Raw genomic sequence first — 23,706 nt, 5'->3', positions numbered from 1 at the left:
TCAAGTCCTGTCCTGTCTTTAAAATATATGTGCTGCTTTTGATGAGCTGATGCATTGGGATCCAGGGTGTGAAGTTCACATTATTCGGCTGTGTCAGTAAATAGAGCATTACTTTGGCTGTGATGTGACTTCCGATTTCTTTTTTCTTTTTCAAATTTACGGATCAACCGACCATCTAGAAATGAATGTTCAATGCTCTATGAATGCCCCCAATTGGTCCAATCAGAAAGTAGGTCAAGCCTCAGTTTCACTTTCAGTTTCAAGCATCTGGCACACCGAGGTAGGCAAATCTTCATCTGTGGAGGAGGCATTGGATTGAGATAGCATGGGATTAATTAATACTATTTTGTCACTGCTGTGATATTTGTCTGATGTGCATGCTTGTGAGATCTGCAGAATGAAATGTCCAAAGAATCTGTAGCAGTTTGGCGATCAGGGTGTTTATGCAACAGTATCAGGTAATATCAGAGTTTTCCTGTGGTGTTGTGTCTTCCTAATTGATTGCAATGCAAGAAAGTGTGACCTGAGTATTAAGTTCAAGTTTAATTTTAACTTGAATACATTTACAAAATAATTGTTTTTCATTTCTTTTCATTCTTAGCTTTGGTCCTCAAATTTTTATTTCTCTCTTGCATTAACTTTGCTTGTCATCATTCTCTTTTCCACTGTCCTTTTCTCTTACATTTTCCTTACTGTCTTTTCATTCCCCGTTATGCATTATATTTATTGAAATAGAAGGAAGAATTTGAAGCAATTTAGTTCTAGATGAAGATGAATTGTCTAGATGAAGCTCTTTTTCACGTTTCTCCTTTCTGTGTGCAGTGTTTATTTTTATGCTCTGTCTTGTTTTCTCAGTCCTGGTGGCTGATGCTCGCTCAGTCACAGTTGTTTTCTTGCTTGGCTGTCTCTCTAATTGAATGTTGTGCATTATCATTAACACTTGGCAGGCAGGAAAAAGCCTCAGTAGTCAGTTTATGGACAGTAATGAGCAGCTGCCTTTTGTAAAAAAAAGGGCAGGGTCTTCCCCTTTCAGAGTCTAATCATTATATTCAGTTGGTAAAACCTTGGTGTCAGAGCACTTGGTGATGAAACTTTTCATTCCAAGCGTCTTGCCATCAATTAGTACATCTTGTTTTTACCAACGTTGTCTGTTGATGCAAGGATATGTGGTGCTAAAAGAGTCCTACTGAAGGTTTCGGTATCAGCAGTTAAAATCCTCCAATTTTAGATCTGATTAGTTAAAACTCGAGAGGGAGTCATTCTTTCAGCAAACCTCATCAAAACTATTTAGAATATAAAAAATTATTTAACTATAAATTATATAAAAACATCTTTACTTGTTAGTCTGGTACAGTGTTTTCCATGTCTTGTGAATGGGGTTGAGCATCAATTTTACCAACGCAATCTGCAAAGGACACTTTACTGATTTAATGTTATTTGCTAAGCCTGAAGTCAGTGGGTTTGGCTCTAAATATTTAGTCAGACTAAATTTAAAATGTTTTTAAGAATATTCTCAGAGATTTTACATTTACAGATCAGTTGTGTTTGAGCTTAGGGCTCACATTAGCTATGTTCATTTTCAGGTCCAAATTTGAAAGAAACTGAGCACGTAGCTTGTAGCATGTCGAAGGTTTTCAAAGAGTAGTTATGTCACATACTTGGACATCTTTGATGTAACAAAAGGGCCACCCAAGAAGACAGTGGCAATGGAGTCCATTTAGAGTGTGTCCCTGAATGATGATTAGACCTATATGGTTATTTGCTCAGAAAAGCAGAAGAAGCATGAGCAAAGTTTATTTGAGATGCAATTTGTGAATGAAGGTTTTGAAGGACTTGGAACAAATTTAAATACGAATTTTGATTGGTATTTATTACTTTAACAGTTTTATTATCGCTATATCATTTTCACAGGTGGTAATTTGCAGTGATGCGCACGAAAGCTTTCAACTGAGCACCACTTTATGAGCTTTGAGCGTAACAAGGTTTATTAAATGGCAAACATGAACTGAGTATAGCTAAAAATGCTAACAATAAGCACTCTCATGTTTTATTAAAAGTAATGGAAACAATCATAACACAGGACAGCCGAATTAGCTTCATCTTTCACTGTTTCATACTAAGCTTTGCAGCCATGAGCATGAAAGAGATTCTCACAGTATGATAATCTATGAAAATGTCCAAGATGAATAAACTGCTGAGAAAGAAAAACAAAAAATGTTCATATTGCTGTATTGACTATTACGGTTATATTGATGATATCTATTGAACTTCATTTGTTGTTGTTTTGCTTTCAATACAAAGACTTCACCAAAAATATAGAAAATTCTTGATGATAAAAGTTGAAACTAATTTAGTAATGCCAGAGTGTCCAACAATCTGTGTTGGACAATGCCTGGCCCAGTTTTCTGAGATGGCTGAACATTTTATGAACATTATGTCATAGTTGTGTCAGACTTTGGTCTGCCATCTGTTCTGTAACTTTTTGGTTTCAGCCTTGTTTAATGTCTGTAAACAGATTAATACAAACCAATTCAATTCAGTTTATTTTTATAGCGTCAATTCTCAAAGCGCTTTACAAAGTTAATTCAATCGAATCCTTGTCACCTGATTAGTTACCAATAGAAAATAAATTTAAGACTCTAACATATTCTCTACATATTCTAAAGTTCATTTAACAGATAATTTCAAGGTGAACAGCTGTGTGATACCTTGATTTCAGAGAATCCTGCATTGCTGCTGATGTTCTGAATGTGATGAAGTTAAATTTTGTTTTCCTTTTTTAACTGATCTCAGCTCAGATGAAGAGGCAGCGTGAAAGCTGAAGAACTTGGACTTGAAAACCTCTAAGACAGTTTGTCACTATTTATTTATATTTCTAGGTAAGAGCAGAATTCTTGAATGAAAATAAAACCCTTGCACGTCTGATGCCTCTTGGTGTAAGGAAGCTGCCTTCTAAAATTTCATTCAGGGTCAGCTTCAGCCCAAGGCACCCAGCAAATATCACAAGTTGGACTCGTTTTTAAAAAAAGGATGAAACTGCTCAGCATTTCGGGTTTGATGAGCTGTTACCTACTCAGCCTCTCACATTAAAAAGTCTCAATGATCTGTTTACTTTCTGTAAACAAAAACGACCTGGAATGTGAGGGAAAATATATGAGTCAGGATGGGAGTTGCCGTGGTTAAATATGAAGGCAACAGAAATATCAAACCTGTACAACAGATTTAAAGAGTTACAAACTCTCTGCTATAAAAAGGACTGGTTATGGTTTCGTTTCAACCTCAGGAAGCAGGTCTGTATAATTTGCTATCAGATTAAGCTAAAGACAGATTGTGACAAAGGAACAAAACATGCCCTCACCTGCAACCCACAAATATATTTATTTGGGTTGAGCCAGGTCTAACCACAGGAGCAAAGACTAGACCACTAGCCACTTGTTGGTGGGCTCCAACCCCTCAACAAGGCTTGCTTTCAGGTTGGTTCATAGATCTTTTCAGCTCAAGCAAGGTTTTTCTGCATTCGTAGTCTGCCAATCGTCTGGATGACTGAATCACTCTTAGTCTGCAGCCTCCTGTGAGCCCAGTGTGGAATAATAGACCCTACCAGAAATCAAAGCCCCAGACAATAGAGAAGCCACTAGTACTCAAATGAGCCACCCCATTAAGGCAGTGATCCTGCCTTAATGGGGCAGGGTAGTTAGTCTCTGCCACACGCAGAGGAGTTCAAGTGTCTAGGTGTCCACAGGTAATGGCTGAGGATGGAGCAGGAGATGGACAAATTGATTGAGGTTTTCTGTGGAGTAATACTGGCTTTGCTCTACTCTGTTCTGGTGAAGAAAGAACTATGTTCCGACCCCTATCTACGGTCATGAGAGACGAATCAAGACTGAAAAATCCTAGATAAAACGAATGCATAAATAAAAAAAGATCCTGGATACAAGTGGCTAAATTTAGCTTCTTCTGTAGGGTGACTGCACATAACCTTAAAGATAGAGTGAGGAGCAATGGAGGAGGTTCTTGAAGTAGAGGTAAAGCTCCTCCACATCAAAAGCAGTTAATTGAGGTGGTTTAGAAACCTGAAAGTTACATGCAAAACCACCTTGAACAGCAGGGGACCAAAGACAGATCTGGGTTACACTGTAATGTTAAGTTGTAAAGATGAAAGAAAGGGATGTTATCCTAAGAAGGACATGAGGTTTTCATGTTTTCCCTTTGTACATAAGATACTTTTGTATCTCAATAGGGTACTCAACCAAGTATCAAGTTTCAGACAGAAATATATAAAGGATATAATCATTCTTTGAAAACTTTACATATTTGTGGATGAAATCATTTAAATTTATCTGTCATTTTCAGGTCTGACGGTGCTGCAGAGGATCTTGGACACGGCAGCGGAGCGCAACTGGCAGGTCACCTCCATTAACTTGGACACAATGACGGAAGGGACCTTTGTCAAGCTGCTGGCTGACCTTGACTACAAGAAGGATTTTCAGATCATCATTGACTGTGAGCTGGAACGATTGAACTACATTCTCAACCTGGTAAAATGCTCACTGACTCACACAAAGTAAACATCAAACTAAAACTAAAACTTAAAATAAGTAACAAAGCACACAGCATTCTGATTTCCATGAAAATGAGAGGTTTTGCTCTTTGGAGGTTAAACTGTCTATTGGTTTGCTTGTGGTTTAATGGATTTTCACGTTCGAACCCTCTGTCTAATTGCTGTAAACTGAGCAACTTTGGGACTTAATGTAGAAGTACTTGGTTGTTAATTAGGATTTACCTGCATATTGTCTCCGCATCGTGGCATTCAGAAATCATACAGACGAGAGGAAAACAGAACAACTTAATAAAATATATTATCTTCCAGATGATGTTACCTTCCAGCATGTAATGCATAGAAAATAGGTTCAGAGAAGCACTTTGTGCAGAGTATGTGGTGAAACTGCCTCTTCACATAAATTAATGGCAAACCACTGGTGTCACTAATTTGAAACAGCCGAGCATATAATGTAGACTCACGATGAGAACAGCTAAAAATAATAAAAGATGCCAACACTTCAGGAAATTGTATTTTTGATGATAGTAATCAGCAAAATGAGAACAAAATATTAATGAAATTCTTTGCCTGATACTAATCAGATATGCAGTCATTATTAAAAGAAAATACACACTTTTCAGTTTTAGGGTTTTACTTAATAAAACTGATATGATCTTTGCAAAGTTCTAAAAGTCTTCAACTCTAACCTTAAGGGTACAAAAACATGCAACAGAGTTCACACTATCATTAGTTAAGTCCATCTGCTTCAACAGTGAATAATAAGGAAAGTAGCAACCAGGTGCTGCTAAGCAAATATGCATGATTAACTTTTCATCATCAGTATGACCACCTCCATTACAGCAGAGCAGAGCTTGTGTGTTAACACAATGCCAAGGACTTCATCAATGACCTTGCTGAAGCAGTTTCTGCTGTACATTAATCTGAAAATTATTAGAAACAAGTAAAAAAGGGTTTAATTTGCTAATCTTCCCAGGAGTCCCAGCAAATTCACTTTTTAATTCAGGGCATGCAATGATCAAATTAATAACAAAAACACTGGTCCTTTTCCAAATGCCATTCTAAATGTTAAAGTTAAAGCCAGGACCATTAGATTACACTGAATAAGTTTGTCTTGTTTGGAAAAAGTCAAGAAAAAGCATTTTCTTTCTTAAAAGAATATGGCAGCAGGACTTAGATTTGAAAGGCTGCATTTGAATGAACCATAAGACTTATGGGAAAATGTCTTTTTGACAACCGGAACCAAAGAAAAGATTTTTGGCTGTAATGCACTGCACCATGTTTTGAGAACACCAAAAGCAGGTACAAATATACAAATATACTCAATAGTACAAATATACTCATACCAACTGTCAAATAGGGTAGTGGAGTTTTATTGCATTTCTGTATACCAAAGTATTCTAGAGGGAGATATTTTTGTCCAATGGCTAAAGCTTCTCAGAGACGGGGTCGACAATGAATTAAATAGGACAATGAATTTAAAGTGCTAAGATGTGGCAATGGCTCAAAGACGTGTCCTGAACTTTCAAATGTTGTGCTTGGACATAAAGAGAGCTGTGCTAAAACAAATGCCTTGTAAACCTGAAAGAACTAATATATTTACAATTATTTCTTTATTTCTTCTGTCAAGGCTGGAAAAAGACCCCATTATTATGTGTATTAGATTATGTACATATTCTAATACACATAATACTTAATGGGAATCAGACCTGTCTTAACACTGTTGGAAGTAGCTTTATTACAGAAAAAGAAATAGCTCTTTAACAATATAACTTGGATTGTTAATTACATGTTAAGTGACAGTCCTACTTCAACTGTGCCAAGTTAGACTAATTTTGGATTTATCATATTTTTCTGTATTAGTTTGTTTGTGGCTGCACAGTGGCACAGTTAGCAATGTTGCCTCACATCAATAAGAACTTGGGTTCGAATCTGGGCCTGGGCTCCTTTTGCATGGAGTTTGCATGCTCTCCTCTTGCAGGCGTTCTCTTCTAGTACTCTGGCTTTCTCCCACAGTCCAAAACCATGACTGTTAGGTTAATTGGTCTCTCTATATTGCCCTTCGGTATGAGTGAGTGTGTGCATGGCTGTGCCCTGTGAAGGACTGGTGACCTGTCGAGGGTGTATCCCGCCTCTCACACAATCACTATTGGAGACAGGCAAGGATAGGTGGGTAAAGACAATGGATGGATAGATAGGTAGTTTGTTTGTTTTAGTTTGCTTGTATTTTCAAAGTAGTTTGCCTTTATTGAATCTCCAGAGTGAAAAAATAAATGCAACTATATGTAAGCAGATCGATGCAGCACTGATCTGCTGACACTGATACAAAACCAGAATGAGAGGAGGCATTATGTAGAAGTCCAGACTGTAAAAACCAGATGGCTACAAACATAAATTATACGTGAAGTATTAACTGCAATGAGTCTCTCTGAAAATTTTTAAACCAGAACATGTCTGAAAAGCTAGAACAAGTTGTCTGCTGCATTGCCACTATGTGTGTTACAAAAACTGACTACTTAGCCTTTATTTCAGCCTCAAAGAGACTCTATTGGAGTCTCCTCCTCTTCCCTTCTTCCTGTGGAGAGTAGCTGTTGTTTGCCAGCTGTTAAGAGCCCATTAGCATTGGTGTCAGTTTGACAGTGCTGTCCAAACAAGCATCCACTTCCTGAAATGGCATCACAGCACAGTAAATAAGTCTGACTAGGAAAGGAACAATATTTCCCATCAGATCAGGAGAGTGTTTACTTTAAGATGGTAGTCGCTGAAAGATTAAGTGAGTACTTTACTGTTGCCATGAGCAGAAGAAGACTTTTAAACTAAACCTTTCAACTTTGGAGGATGTTAGATGGACTCTCCAAGGAGGCTTCTGGTTGTCCGTTTTAATATTCAGATGAAGCTGTAGAGGATGTTTTGCTTGGGATTTGCTATTTTGTTTTCCCTCAAAAATAGAATTACTGAAGGAAAGAATATCAGCACCACCTTCCCAAGCTGCAGCTCAAATCTGAATCCCTGCACAATGTAAAGTACTATGAAAGAGCAGAAAAGTTAGATTGAGAATGATCAGAATGAGAGAGAGAGAGAGAGAGAGAGAAAGAGAGAGAGAGAGATGTTTTGCCCAGTTTGTGTTGGGTTTCTGTATCCTTGCATTACCCTATTTCAACAGCTGGTAGTCTGTACCCTTTTAAGTAGGAATGTGGTGACTTCTTTTCCTTCAAACAGCAGACTCTTGGCTAACTTTGTCAAGTCACTCTCTGGACTCCCAAGTCCATTTGTAGCCAGAGTCATCTGGCTACAAAGGTAATGTCATGTAAGGTGGCTGCACTGCTGCTGAAAGACCTTGGTCAGTCACTACTTTTTAGGAAACTGAAGGTCTGAAATGGCTCTTTGGGAGGCTCTAGGAACAGAAGCATGGTTAAGCGTTTGTCAAGTCACCTCTGAAGAGAGTGGACGACTGAAGGTGTTGTCTCCTTTCTTGGGAAAGGACGATTTGGAGACAGCAAGGTGTGAACACTATTGCTTGTTTTGTGTCGAGGCTAAGGGCTTATAGCCAATTAAAAAGGAAATACCTCCACAACAAATGTGAAAATTCAGAATAACTATAATTTTTACTGTCCACAAATTATATTTCATGGTATAAAAACACAACAAATGTTACCTAGATGCCACTCCTAAGTACACTGTGCCATGCTCCTTGGACATAAGAACTCCAGGTATGACATTATTATAACCTGCGTGATAATGTGCTGCCCCATCTTTTACTGATAAAAAGCTCTGAACTGTAGAGGCATGGACTCCAGTAGTAACGCATTGCTTGTAAAAATGGAGGTGTGACTTTTATTTTTCAGATTTGGTTGTACAGCACATCTCAGAAATGCTTGAATAGATTAAAATCTGGGAAATTTGGAGGACATTTCAAAATCTCAAACTGCTTGTTGTGCTCCCCAGCCATGAATGAAAGATGGACTTGAACAGTACACTGAGAACTACAGACTGGTTAGAAAAAAACTGCACCCCATACTGCACAGTGTTAACCTATTTTGTTAGGGCCGCCCCAGGAAGGAGGAGTTACAGCAGGAATCCTCATGATGTCCTGGGGATCCATGAACAGAACACTGCTCCTAGCCCTCCTCTTTCTCTATCCGGCTGCAGAACGAGGGTCTGAAACGGTTGGAAACACCTGTAGGAATTAGTAGCACCAGCTTTCAAGACTTGATCAACCTTCATTGCTTCAGAACAGCTTAAAATTGTCAACCCATTTCGTGTAAAAAAGGGGGTTAGGGTTAGGGTTAGGGTTTTTTGTATAATTCTGAAATGTAAATTATTTTTCAGTTCAGCACTTACCTTTGTATCATTGCAAGCTACAGATCCATTCAATAAATTATTGATGAAAAGTTTATTTATTTCAGTAACTTAGCTCATTCAGTGAAACACATATAGATTAACTGCACACAAACTGATGTTTTGAAGGATTTTCTGCTCACAGCCAAAGAATCAGAATCACAATCAGCTTTATTGCCAAGTTCGTTCATACAAACAAGGAATTTGACTCCGGTACACTTTGCTCTTTGGTTTTGTTTTTGCATTTCATAATATACATATTTACAACGTACAATATACACATATATAAGAAAAAGGTGCATTTGCAACATCTGTATGCTGTTGTTTTGTGCTCTATTGAATGTTCAAAGAAACACAACATTTAAGACTAGAGAACTATATCAGACCAATTTAAAAAACCTGTTAATACAGAAATGTAAGCTTTTTGAATGATATGTCTTATAAATGTTCAAAGGTTTCTATTTTCAAAAAATCCTAAATGGAGCACATATTCTAATAATGTATTGAATATGACTGTATTCATTGGTCTTGAGCAACTTCAACTGCAATAAATAACCAGAACAATTGGGGTGCTCTAAAACCTTTGACCGGTAGTGTACATATTTACAAAAACCTTTTTTTATTTTCCTGTTTTTTATATATTTATATTTAAATTGCCTTCATTAAGAGCAAAAATGTAACTGAAGTCTAATTCCTCGTTTGTGTGCACAAACTTGGCAAATAAAGCTGGTTCTGAAAACTTTATTTTAAGCATTTTTTTCCATCACATTATGTTTTACTAATCAAATTCACTGGGTTTTACACTGATGTTTGTAAAAGCAGTTTTACTCTGTTTGTTGTGAGCGTCTCGTTATCTCATGTGCCAATGCATGTGTGAAAATTATATCAGGGACCAACATTCCAGTGCACACAGACATTTAGGTAGATCATTCGTGTCCCAGTTGTTGGATCTACTATTTGCTGTTCAGAGATGCAGAGAAATTTGTGCAATGCAGCTGAAAGATGTTTTGGTTTTAACAGAGCTCTTTGATATCAGGTTCAGCAATAATTAACTGGCAACAGCAGGAGCAGAGAGAGAAAGAGCAAAAGCAAAGATTAAACATATTTTTTGGATGAAAGAATTATTGGGCATATTGGAGAATTTACTAGTGTCAGCAGGAGAGACAAAAAAAAGAAAATATTTTAGGAAAATAAAACCTCAGCATGAACTCTAACCCAAAACCAGTTGTCAGTTGGGAAACTCTTTTTCCTGTATAACTCCATTGGCCAATATTAACCTGAGTGCTAGGTGCTGTTCTGATACCTGAAATGATTCTTCTTGCTTCAGTTGTTTTGTTTTGTTTTGTTTTGTTTTGTTTTGTTTTGTTTTGTTTTGTTTTGTTTTGTTTTGTTTTGTTTTGTTTTGTTTTGTTTTGTTTTGTTTTGTTTTGTTCTGATTATCAGGTCCACTCGACCTCAGCTTTGGTTCATTTAGTTTAGTTGTAAGTTAAGTCTCAGGTGGCTTTTGCTGCCCGACGATGATCTGAGGTGACAAACTGCTGAGTCAGGTTAGTTCACTGTTTGCATATACGCCAAACAAATCATGTATTGTAAGTAAAAAACTGTAGAGGACAATCAGATTAAAAGGTGTGAAGTCTAGGTCAGATAGTGAAGTGAAAAAGCATATCTCTCTGAGACAGTTTATCCTCTGGTAGATTTAAACATATGAACCAAATGACTGGTCATCTGCTGCTTAAGATAACAAAGTTAAGTACCAAATTTAGTCCCAAACTGTGGGCAGAGAGTTAATATGGCGTGTCAGTCCAGTGGAAATCCGACTCATCATTTGGATTCCTTAATTACAGTTTCCCTATAAACAACTTGATCTCCAGAGATTACAGAAAATGCCTTCTTCACTTTGCTTTTGAGCCTTAATCAAAGGATGACCATGACTATGGTTTACACTACAGGCCAAACGTTTGGAAGGTAAATTGAATTTGTATTAATAGCATTTTTTCATCTATATACTTTGCAGCAAAATACAAACTAACAAGTACTTGCTTATCAGATACATTTTTGTATAATTATGGGGTATTGGTGTCATTCCTGCTTAGACTATGGTTGCGCCAAAAATAACCTCCTCTGGCTTTAACAAGAGCATGTCTACATACTGTATGACACAAAAACTGATTTACAAATCTTCTAAACTTTTAAACTAAACCTTTCTTTTCTTTAGTTTAAAATTTATTCTGCAATGGTCTGGTAATATGAATGGATACCTAAAGGTAACCAGGAAAGTGTGCATAGAAACACAAAAAAGGAAGGGTCTTATCATGAGGTAAGTGCATCCCAAAATTCATCAAATTTATACTAGTTTTTAAGAAAGGCGTTTTTAACAGATGTCTTCAGATGTTTTGACCTTTACTGGTCTTGCCTCCAAAGTTTTGGCTTGTAGTGTGGTGACCTCAGTGACTTGGTTTTAGTTAAATTTCAAATTTTGGGACGAGCAAGGTGATACCATTCCATTAAGAGTGAAGAACTGGACCATGAAATGATTGGTAGGCAAGCGTAGGAAGCCCAGCCCTGGTGAGATTTAACTGCTATTTTTCTTTCCTTTCAGAAGATGAATCGGTTTTCTTTTTTCTGGTTCCGGGAGGTGTTATATCCACAGATTTAAATTAGCATATGAGTTACTGCCTAAATTACCAAGATGTAACCTAGCTCTTTGGTTCATCATGGTTTTCAGTCATGTCTAACAATATATAAACATGTATTTAACTATCATTGAATGAATGAATGAATTTGTTATTTGAAGATGTGAGTATTAACAATGAGCGATTGCAACAGAAAGCAGTATTTTTATACATATTCAAAAGGAGTGGGTTGAAGAAAAATGTATTTATTGTAGGAGTGAACTATATCTGAAATGTTCACAATATTTGTAGAGAAATTAGGATGTTGATAGTTGTTGATAATTCTAGTTGATAAGGCTACAGAAACTTCAAGGAATATGAGAAATAGACACTTTTGGGTAAATTTAGCTATCTACAGGACCTGTTTTACATTATTCTAAGCACTGATTGTCAGGTTTAAGAGTAACCTCACTTAAAGCTCAAGGGATTCTTATCAAAGAGTTTGACCTTGAACACAAAATCTGTGATCTGCTTGAAAAACTTCAGAAAGGATTGGGGGGACCTTTACTGATGCGGATACTTCTCCCAAGTTCAGAGGGAACTTTTTGTTACCAAGTTATGATTACTGGGAGAAAATGAAAATATTTGTTGCATTTGGAGTTTCATATGGCACAACCCAAATTACAGCTGAAGGAGAGAAGGAAGTGGAAGATGGAGAAAGTGGAGGGCGGTTCCAACAGCTTCCTCCTTTAAAATCGACCAGCTGTGCTCATGAACATTTACTGACTGATCCTCATTCAAAGTTGGACCTCAGAGGAAGGAAACCGCTAACACCTGCTTCTTTCTCCTCCTTCTTTGCTCTCTCTACTGCCTCCTGCTCTCCCTCCTTTTTATCATCCATTTTCTCTCCATCTCTGCTCGTCTTGTCATTGCATCTATTTCCTTTTCCTCCCCATCATCTGTCAGTTTACTCAAAAATCTGAGGATACCCTTTGGCTTTCTTTCCATCTCTTTTTGATGGTGATGAAGAACAAATAATTTCTCAAAGAACTTCCAATAGGAAAACTGTTAAACAGACAAACACAGATGAATGGTGATGAATGTGTGACGGATGCATTTTATCACCATTAAAAACATCAGCAAACTGTAATCAGCAGATCATTTATGATGGAATTCTGTCTTTTCAGATCGCAGCTCAAAAGCGAAACTTGAAGAACTACCATTACATCGTGGCCAACCTGGTAAGTAAACGTTTTCAAAAAAGCCATTAAATAACTATATACCAGTAGACTGGCTGTTAGTGTAAGAGTGAAGAAAACTGGTTTCCAACGGGGAAATTGTTCCCACTTTAAAGTGAGTGTGTTTTTGGTGTGTTTTTACCAGTAAGATAAATACAATATGACAAATATTCAGCGAGATTTTCTTGATTCTAGCAGAAGGTAAACAGGCATGTTCTTCAGATTCAAAGAGGTAAAGTGTCCATTGATCAAAATCCAAAGAGTTACATGTCATATAAACGAAATACAGCCAAGTTATAATAAAATCATAAATTTGTTTTTAAAGTAATTTGCTAATGCAGACTATGCCCAATAGTTATGACAAGATCTAAAATGAAAGGGGTGGAAGTCACACTATTTAGCTGGGGTTCAGGGAGCTTATTAAGTGAGCATGACTAGCCTATAACCCTGCCTCACCACCTTGGTGTTAAAAAACAAGGAGGTGAATAGGGCAGGAGCCATGTGTAGAAGCTACAAAATTACAGTACATGCTTTTATACTTAGATGTGGGATTGGACTTAGAGTGGTTCAGGCATGGTCTTTTTCCTAATTACCAAGCTGTGATTACGGGAAAAAATGAAAATATTTGTTGCATTTGGAGTTTTATATGGCACAACCCAAATTACAGCTCAGGGAGAGAAGGAAGTGGAAGATGAAGGAGAAAGCGGAGGGCGGTTCCAACAGCTTCCTCCTTCAAAATCAAGCAGCTGCGCTCATGACCATTTACTGACTGATCCTCATTAAAAGTTGGGGCTCAGAGGAAAGAAACTCAGGCATAATTTTCAGTGTATGTCCATTCAGTGGGTTTCTGGCAGAGTTAAGTCAATGAAACTTGTAGATCTGGAGTTTTCTTCATTCTTTTTCTTTCTGTGCTCCGGTCAGGGCTTTCTGGACTTGAACGTCACAGAGTTTCAGAAGCTGGCACCAAACGTGACGGGCTTCCAGCTGGTAAACAAAACCAACCCAGCTGTGGAGAAAATCAACCAAGACTGGATGGGCTTTGACAGCAAAGACCTCAAACTGACACGGAAAAGGCTCAAGGTGAACACACACAGACAAGTTTGTATTTCTAGCTTAACAGGAACTTTGTGTCATCTTCAATTCATTTTAGTAACTTCATTTATGCCTAAGCCTTAATTCTAAAAATTAGGGTCCCGCACATTAGAACCAGGATTCAGTCCACATAAGGCCCATAGGTCTTCAGAAGGTTTGTGTATATAACGCTAAAGGACCTAAAGAGGGAACATAAAAAGCTACACACACATATTATTCACAGGGCATTTTTTCCTCATTCTACCAGTCCATCATTCTACAGAGAGAAAGATTATTCTTGTGATAAACATTTTAGACAGCTGCCAATCCTCGAGTGGACGTCCAAGCAAATTTACAATATGTGTAAAATGGCCAATGCTCTGAGAATGACAAAAAAGTTAAGTTTCATGTTAAGTGTTAAAATTCATAACAGCAAAGATAAAAAAAAAAAAAAAGAAAGAGTATGACTTATCTGGAAAGGCTGAAAAAGAAACCACTTTCTCTAACATGAATGTGGAAGTATGACGTGTTTGCAAAGTTACACAAATTTGATTGAACTACAAAACTTTGGGTAGACCAAAGTAAAGGTGTTTGGCCATAATGCAAACTACCATGCACAAAACCTTGATGACTGTTTGGGGGAGGAATTCTGAGCTTTATCGATTTGAACATACTGATCATCATTCATGATGTTAATCACTTTTTGTGCAAATTTAACAACCAATCTGAAGATATAGAGGCAGATAAAGCCTACAGTAATGTTGTTGAAATATTAAAACTTAGCATTGGCATCTTTCATAAACGAAATTTAATAAAAGCATTATTTAGAACTGAAATACTATCAAAGACACAATGAATAATATAAGTTGTAAAAACATAAACTTTGTAAATTAAAAACGAATTAATTGGTGATAATAGTTCACCCTTTCAAGATTTTCCTCATCGCTGCCATGCAGAAAAAATATCAAGTTATATATCTCTTCTAAAACAAGGTTTGTAAGTTGCAAGTTCTAAATAAGTTCTTAGACTAAAATGGAAGATTTTTTCTAGCTCAGTGAAGAACAATTAAAATATTAGTTTTTGCTCCAGACACAATTATGCATAAAGCAATATAAACTCTTGGTTCTCTAGCTCCTTATGCCAAATCCTTATGCAGCATCAGGATACTTGGGGTACACTTTGGTTTTACAGTAGATGTTCATGTCCAATCTATGGTGCAACCATGTTTTTACCTATACTGAAAAAAGTTGAGTCCCATGTTTTCATTGTCAGTAATGGAAATACTTTTTAGAGTACTTCAATATTCATCTACCATAGCACACAGGGTGTATCTTTTCTAGTCCAGCTACACTGTCTCCCTCTCATCCTTAAAGTAAATATGAGGTCCTGGTTCTTACCTGTAGAGCTCTACGTGGACAAGGACCACCGTAAATCACAAAACCTTTAAATCAAAATCTCCTGAAGAGGTCCCAAGCTCCTGAGACCAGAGCCTGCTGGCTGTGCCACATTTATGGCTGGAAACAAAAAGGAACAAAGACTTTGCAACAATTGCTCCAGGACCCTGGAACTCTCTTGAGATCTGTGAACACTGTTAAATATAAAGAAAAAACCAACTAAAAAGGTTTTACAAAAGCATGTTTTTAACTAAGTTTATTTAGTGGTATGTAATCTTTTTTCCATTCTTTTTCTCTGTGCAGCCCTTTGTGAATGTATGTCCTGAAAGGAACTATATTTATAAATTTGTATTTATTTACTTCTTTACTTTCAGAGAGAAAGGTTTAGCATTTAAGAAAATCAGAGAAAAACACATTTTATTCCTCAAATGTGTTCACTCAGTACACAGGAGCTCTGACCTACGACGGCGTCAACGTCATGGTGAATGCCTTCCAGAACCTGCGGCAGCAGCGCATTGACATCTCTCGGCGTGGTAACGCAGGGGAGTGTCTGGCAAACCCACCAGCTCCATGGGGACAAGGCATCGACATCCAGAGAGCACTGCAGCAGGTAAACATGAGAGCTGCTGACGTTGCAGCTTTCAGAAGAACCTTTTTCCAGAAGTCCTGGTCTTTGTCTATGTGCTCTCTGCTAAAATTAAGATAGACAGTAGTTTACAATAATATACAATATCCCGCTGCAGGCAGTAAATAAATATCAGACGGCACACCAGAGGGTTGGTGTACATTGTTCGTATAGAAAATAAAAGAAGGGCTCGTTTAATGTGCATTATACGCTGTAAGTGAGAGGTTGTGCTCTATAATTGTTGAATCCTACAGAATACTACAGAAGCAGAAATACTGCACTAAGAAGAGCAAAAAATTCCACTTACAATGCTGTGTTCAAACTGAGTTTCAAGTTGTAAAAATAACCAGTGTCCCTCAAAACCAAAATGAATTTCCACCAAGCCAACTTTAAAATTCAACATGGCCATCACATTTGATGTTAGTTGCAACAATAATCTGTTTATCTGCACTTCTGCTGGTTTGTTACTCAATAAATCAGTCACACCTATAGTTTTGTCCAAAATCCATTTGAAACATTAAGAAAAATACATTGGTATCAGTTTCTGTTAGTAAGATACAGCCTGGATACACTGAGCCGACAGTCCCACATGTTTCCAACTTGCACCTGGAAAGTATATAGGTCTGGTGTGATGTTAAGCCAGATCCCACTTCAGTCTGGTGAGGTAAATACATATTTCTCTAATTTTGCACTCACACATATATTTTTGAAAACATTTAATTGGTGAAATGTCAAGTTAAAAAGAAACTAACAAAAATAAAAAACAATAGGCATGAAAAATTTTTCTTGAAAATATATCACACCAAAAAAGTAAACACAAATGATATAACAGATGGAAATAATTACATTACATTACAGCTAACTGCTTTACATTAAAACAGTTAAATCTATTTACTGTGCCTTTTAAACGTATTCTCACCATAAAACCTTTGCACATTTTGTCACATTACAACCATTAGCCTTGGAATTGTTTATTTCATATGACAGACAACCTAAGAGTAGTTAGTAACTGATAAGTAGATTGTAATTGATATTTCATTTCTGGAATATTTTACAAATACAGAAATGAAAATGGTTGTGTACATATGTAGCCCCAGTCACAATCACATATTCCCACCTTCATGCGTACACATAAAAACACTCACACCCACACACCCAATGTAAAGACACGCAACAATCGACGTCGTACACTCACACTCTGCATACATACTCTATACTCCCAGGTCCAGGTACAGATAATCCCACCCCGTCCCCGGATCCAGGACGTAGAGACAGGCAGAGCGCCCCAGCACCAGTCCAGACTAGTGCAGCACTGCCCAAACCCGGATAACCCAGACCCCAAACCCAAACAACCCCACCCAGAGAGGGGGACAAGAACAAAAAATGGATGAACACACATTTTCATGAATTCCAAGGATGTTTTAGTTGTAATGTGACAAAATGTGGAAAAGTTCAAAGGGTTCAGAGTAGCTTGCAAGGTACTGTGTATTTTGTGACTTTTGGAGTGGGACAAATATAACCTTGAAGCAAAACTTTCAGATTTAATATTAGCAACTGCTTTTTTAAAAGAAACACAATTAAACAAGCAAAATTGCTGTTGGCTTTAAAATGAATTTAAGAAGTTTAATATTTTCAGCTTTCTAATTGTTCCAAAAGGCTGGAAGTAAACTTTGTCTCTCCAGGTTCGTCTTGAAGGAGTGACGGGTCACATCCAGTTTAATGAGCGGGGACATCGCACCAACTACACCCTGACTGTGATGGAGCTCAGCCACAAAGGGCCCCAGAAGGTGCTGCTGCTCATTGTTTCATCAAATTATCAGATTTCTAACCTAAGTTTGGAACAGAGAGCCAGCAGGTTTTAGCTACATCAGCTCTGTCAGTAATTAGCTCCCTCTACTCTGATTAAACCCGTGATAGTCAGTAAAATCAGCTTTTGCTCAGGGGGGAAAACCTGCAGACTCTCAATTTTCTATTGAATACATCCAAACACCATGTGTCTTCATTGTTATTAGAAACAATTATGCTTAATTTGTTGTTTGTAAGATGCCATGCAACGAACTGCAGCTTTAATGAAGCCAAAGGCAAGCAGAAAAAAGGCGTACTGTCACACTATTGAAAAACCTGAAACATACCCATGATAATACAAAACTTTGCTAAGAGTCACCACAGATTTAAGACAATGTAAAATGATGTGTAAGGATTATGATTATTGATTAATTCAATTCAGTTTTATTTATAAAGCGCCAATTCACAACACATGTTGTCTCAAGGCTCTTCACAACAGTCAGGTTCATACATTCCAATTAATCCTAACAATTGAACAGTTCAGTCAGATTCAGTTATTTATTCAAATTGGATAAAAAGTTTTTCTATCTAAGGAATCCCAGCAGATTGCATCCAGTCAGTGACTTGCAGCATTCACTCCTCCTGGATGAGCATGTAGAGACAGTGGACAGTCACTGGCGTTGACTTTGCAGCAATCCCTCATACTGAGCATGCATGTAGCGACAGTGGAGAGGAACAACTCCCTTTTAACAGGAAGAAACCTCCAGCAGAACCAGAACCAGGCTCAGTGTGAGCGGCCATCTGCCACGACCGACTGGAGGTTAGAGAGAACAGAGCAGAGACACAAAGAGAACAAAGAAGCACTGATCCAGGAGTACTTTCTATGGGAAGGAAAAGTAAATGTTAATGGATGTAGCTCCTTTAGTCCTTTCATCTAGAAAGAAAGAACAGATAAACTCTGAGCCAGTTTTCAAGGTTAGAGTCTGAAAGAGAGCACATATAATTAGTTACAGTAAAAGCTCAGTCAATTTCCATGTCTAGGAGAGAGAAAGGGTTAAACACTGAAAGACAGGGCCATGTGGATCATCGGTAGAGGGTGAGCATTAAGTTGTTGCCAGCAAAAGCTCGGACGATTCCCCTCTCCAGAAAGGTGTTACAGGTAGACACAGAGTCAGGCCAGGTGTAGCTTCTAGGAAGAGAAAAGAGAGAACAAAGTTAAAAGCTGAAATAACAGCAAATAATGCAAAATTGGAGAGTAGTGTGAGAATGTAGTGAAGAGGGTGAAAGTGGTCATTATGTCCTCCAGCAGCCTAAACCTATAGCAGCATAACTACACAGATAGTTTCAGTTCAGATTATTTAGTTAAACGGGGCTTATTTACAACAATGTTGTCTCAAGGAACCTCACAAAGGGTCCCACTGATGGTCATTGTTATACTAAAAACCACAAGGATCGGGATACCTCCCTCTGTCAGACTGATTATAACCATTGGAAAAGAGAAGGAGTCATACATTTATAAACATTATAATAAAAAATCATAATTCAGAAAAATAATGTTCTCAACCATAAAACATTACTTACGAATAGAAATCAGAGATGCACTCTGGTGTTGTGATTATGGGCTCAAAGCACTTAATAATTAAGATTAGTTAATTATCAATAATAATTGATAATTATTAACCAAAACCACACTAAATGTCACTGTTTAATCAGCTGTTTCACCAATCGGTGGGGGAACTTTGACCTTATTTTGACAGATAAATCCCTCTTGCATGAAATAAACACAAACGCTTCTCTTTCTATATGTGAACATTTATTGAAACCATATAGCCCTAATATAATCACTATTCTGGTCAAACACCTTTACCTAACTAACAAGCACTGTTCTACACAAAGAGTAAAATGATTACCTAACAAATAATAAAACGAAACATATGCGCATTGAGTGTCAATGAAGATCAAACCTGCAGTTTTATGGACAAAATCTGCAAAAGAGAAGCAGAACCATGCGCTCATGCATCTCAATGGCAGCTATCAGCAGGTAGAATGGGTGGGACCGTACTAACAGCTGATTGCCAGAAATCTCGAACAAAGGGTCATAAAACTCTGAGGCGGGAACTCGGTTGAAAAACAGCAGTAATAAAACTGGGACAAAGGAGTGGTCAGACCACGAGGCCCAGACTGCAGCTTGATTGAATGAAAAACATTTATAGGTCCAACTTCTAACTCTCGACTGATTTGGGATCAGGGATTTGGGATTTGATATGTAGTGCAAAATATTTTGAACTTATACAGCATTTTGATGTTAGAGCAGCATTTTGAAGTTTCTTATCCTTTTTTGATTTTTTTATTAAAATCACAATTAAAGTCAGTATATCTAAAATTTTTGTGCCCCGAGGGGGGTACCGGCGCCTGGACCTGGGAGTATAGAGTATGCATGGGGAGTGTGAGTGAGTGTATGACGTCCATTGTTGTTTATCCTTACGTTGGGTGTGAGTGATTTTATGTGTATGCATGAGGGTGGGAGTGGGTGATTGTGACTGTGTGCCTGTTTTTTTTTTTCATCAGGTTGGGTCTTGGACTCCTCCCTCTCCTGGATCAGCTTAGCCCCCCCCCCCCCCCCCCCCCCCCCCCTATTTCCTCCCCGCCACACTACCTGCCGGTGGTTGGAGTCTCTGCCCACTGGTGTACTTGTGGTTCTCTGTGTCCGGGGCTGGGTGCTGTGGTGTATGCTGGCTCACTCCCAGTGGCTGCTTGATGGGGCCTGGCCCCCTGGGCTCTGTCGGGCCTCTGCTTGTGGTGTGGTCTCTGGATCCATGGCTGGATCTGCTCGGGCGAGGATGGCTGCCGGCGGGGCCTGTGGGCTCGTCGCTGTGGCTCCGTGGGGCTTCTGCACTGTCGCTGCTGGGTGGTTCCCCTGGGACTCTCCGCTGCTCTTCTCTGGGGGGGTTGCGGTAGTCCCGGCGGTGGTTCTCCTGGGGTTCCTGTGCTTTGGGGGGCCTTTAGATGTCTGTGGATCGGATCTCCTCAGTGTCCGTCCAGGGACCATGGGGCAGGCCTGTGGGTCCTCACACTCGCTATTGCATATTTTTGTGGAGAAACCTTGTATACAAAAGCGCGTCCACACCCATACTCACAGGTGTTAAGCTTCAGGTGATGACAGATACACACATGTTCTGTATTGGGCTGCACCTCTCACTAAGTACATTTTACATTCAGAATTACCGTGTACTATTTTGTTAAAAAAAAAAAACAGCTGCAGGTGTATAAGCAAGCAGGGTGTAATCTTGTATTCTCTTTATCCTTCTTTCTCTCCTCCACTCTTTCCTCCTTTTCTCCCCTTTTGCCCCATCTCTATCTTTTTCTAGCTTCTTTTTTCCTTTTCATTTCAGTCTCCGTGTCCGTAACAATTGAAATATTCCCAAAGAAGTTTATAATAAAGTTTCTTTTATAAATATCAGGCAGAGCTTTAAAGCATTAGCTGTGATGTTCTGCTTGTGAAAGTAAATCTGTTGGGCAATTTCTTGGCACTCAGACAACAATTCTGAGCGATACTCTGCCGGACAGGACACGGTTAAAACAAATTTGAAAAAAATGTTTTTTTTAAAGTTTATCTTTTTTTTTATTAAAATCACAATTAAAGTCAGTATATCTAAAATCTTTGTGTATCTAAAAACCTTTATCTCAACTGAAAGTTGTTGAAGCACATTCACTGCCGAGGCAGTGGAGGAACGCTACGGGGATGTGTCGGAGTGAGACGATTTTATACCCGAACACAGGGGCTGTGGAGTAAGCATGTCCCAAGCTGTACTGTTTGAACCAATAGGAAAATTCATCTGCAGTAACCACCGTTTAACCCTGGGAGGACAGCACTAAGATGGTTTTGGGACAAATATTGCAGAATTAAACAAGTTTGCATGAAATGTGAAAACATAGCACAGTAACATAAAGATAGCACCCTTGAGGTCCAGTTTACACATTTTATCTGCAAGTTCATTTGTGGTTTAGTTCCTCTTTAAGGTGTTGCAGTTGCCTAGTCAAAGTCTATAACTTGTCTTCTACATGTGGCCTGTACTACAAAGTAGGATTTGTGACAAATCAAGGTAACTTTGGGTTGAGTTTGGGATTTTCAGTATCAGGAAGCTGTTTCACTTCTTCATTTTTGTCTGTCACCATGGTAACTCTTTCTCCTACAGAACAGATTAGCTTTCCAGATTAGAAATCAATGCAATTAAAGTAATCTACTCTCAATCAATCAATGCCTCTGAGATGCAAAATGAATTGAAAATGACGGCTGTGTATGAATAGCGTCTGTTTTTTTCTCCTTATTGTTGGGTTACAGCGTTGCATTATCTTTCACTAGAAAATCTTTGACATAGATATCTCAGCAGAATTGATATGTTTGTACCTAAAACGGGGACAAATTACTCTTAAATGTGTTCCTGTTAGAAGATGGAGATTTTAAACTAGACTGTGCATTTATGGTATAGAGCATTATAACATTATAGAGTTTGGGTTATGTCAGAAAATGAACTTCAATTTCAACTTTAACTATCTTCATCTGCTAAACTGAATAATTTTATCTCTGCTGATCATTTGGTGCAAATAGGATTTAAAACAATTGGAATAATTTCCCAGAAATTAGGATTCAAACTTTATTATAAATTGGATAAAGCCTGCATCACTTTGGAAAATAAAATTTGCAATGACAAACTGTGTACATTCATGCTTTACAAATTTGACAATCATATTAAGAAGCATAGTAATTTGCACATTTTTCAACATATTTTTGGTTGCATTGGCGATCTTTCATCCTGCATCTCTATTGTGATTGGTCCTCTTATTTGAAATCAACTTGTTTTACATGAACATATCCAGAATCCCTATCCATGGCTTGTCTTACATAATTGATAAGCAAGTACATAGTACCACTTAAGTGTGATTTTAATGTTATGGTTAGATTATCTAAATTTCTTTAAGGGAATCTGGATATGATGAAGCTGCTTTGTAGGGTAGGGCCCTGACCTAAACACCTCAGTGGTCATTTAGGTCTTAGGTTTATTTCTTTTTTCCCATTTTAAGACCCAGCCAGAACGAGGGCCTTTCTGCACAATGCTTTTCGGTTTTTATTATAAGACACAAATAAATATTACAAATGTTTTCCTTTCGGTGCTCTTTATTCTTAAAAATAAATGTCCCTCTGTGCCATTTTAACGAGCTTGATGCTGCTTTGTGTCCAGATTGGCTACTGGAATGAGAAGAGAGGATACGTGAATACAGCAATCTACAGGCCGCTGACGGAAGAGGTGTTTGGTCTGCTGAACAAGACCTACATTGTGATCACTATACTGGTAAGACTGCCATGATAATATGCCGTACAGTTCATCTTCACTTTAACCTTTAACCGCATGTTATGATCATGCCAATCACTCCATCTGAAAAAGTGAATTTTCTTTTTAGCTGCAAACTGAAAGTACTGATGTAAGTCTGAAGTTTTATCTGGTTCCTCACTGAGGAAAGTTTTCTATCTTTTTCAATAAGTTTTCAATAAGTTTTGTTATTAGAAAAATATTAACTGCCTCACCCTTTTAGCTCCTGATTTTAGATATGTAGACTTTTTAAATAAATTTCATAGTGAACTTGAAGCTTTGGTGCTATGCATTTACAGATGATACCAGGGATGTTCGTTATAGCAAACAGAAATGGAACGACAACCTAGATACTAGTGGCTGAAATGAGCTTCCTCCGCGGGGGGAGATGGGAGGTGTTCACTCCCTTAGATAGGGTGAGGAGCTTGACTATCCAGGAGGAGCTTGGAGTAGAGCCGCTGCTCCTCAATAAGTCGAGGTGGCTCGGGCATCTGTTTCAGATGCTTCCTGGACATCTCCACCGAGAGGTATTCCAGACATATCCCACCGGGAGAAGGCCCGGGGGACAGCTCAGGACATGTTGGAGGGATTATGTCTTTCAGCTGACCTGGGAACGTCTCGGGCTTTCCCCAGAGGAGCTTGAGGAGGTGTCTTGGGGAGGGAAGTCTGGGCACAGGGCTGCTGCCCCCGTGCCCAGAGTTCCCTCAATAATCTTA

General features: G+C 38.3%; 1 protein-coding gene and 1 long non-coding RNA gene across 6 annotated transcripts in view; both read left to right on the top strand.

Annotated features, from left to right (window-relative positions):
- The window catches only part of LOC124875875, a 412,032-nt gene that overhangs the window by 276,981 nt on the left and 111,345 nt on the right, over positions 1 to 23,706 (top strand). The gene's annotated exons all lie outside the window — the stretch shown is intronic.
- LOC124875871 (glutamate receptor 1-like) overlaps positions 1 to 23,706 on the top strand; it is a 116,355-nt gene that overhangs the window by 54,544 nt on the left and 38,105 nt on the right. For all 5 annotated transcript variants that reach the window (XR_007040156.1, XM_047378277.1, XM_047378276.1 and 2 more), the window contains exons 4-9: positions 4,354 to 4,538; positions 12,696 to 12,749; positions 13,668 to 13,826; positions 15,654 to 15,821; positions 17,519 to 17,623; positions 22,862 to 22,972. Coding sequence is in view for 4 of the 5 variants with exons in the window: in XM_047378277.1 (XP_047234233.1) it covers positions 4,354 to 4,538; positions 12,696 to 12,749; positions 13,668 to 13,826; positions 15,654 to 15,821; positions 17,519 to 17,623; positions 22,862 to 22,972 (782 nt within the window). In the remaining variant the exon portion in view is untranslated. The remainder of the gene's footprint in view (positions 1 to 4,353; positions 4,539 to 12,695; positions 12,750 to 13,667; positions 13,827 to 15,653; positions 15,822 to 17,518; positions 17,624 to 22,861; positions 22,973 to 23,706) is intronic.

Source organism: Girardinichthys multiradiatus, chromosome 11, assembly GCF_021462225.1.
Source record: "Girardinichthys multiradiatus isolate DD_20200921_A chromosome 11, DD_fGirMul_XY1, whole genome shotgun sequence".
In the NCBI taxonomy this organism is placed as follows: Eukaryota; Metazoa; Chordata; class Actinopteri; order Cyprinodontiformes; family Goodeidae; genus Girardinichthys; species Girardinichthys multiradiatus.
Note: the sequence above shows the minus strand (reverse complement) of the source record. Positions and strands in the feature narration are given on the sequence as shown.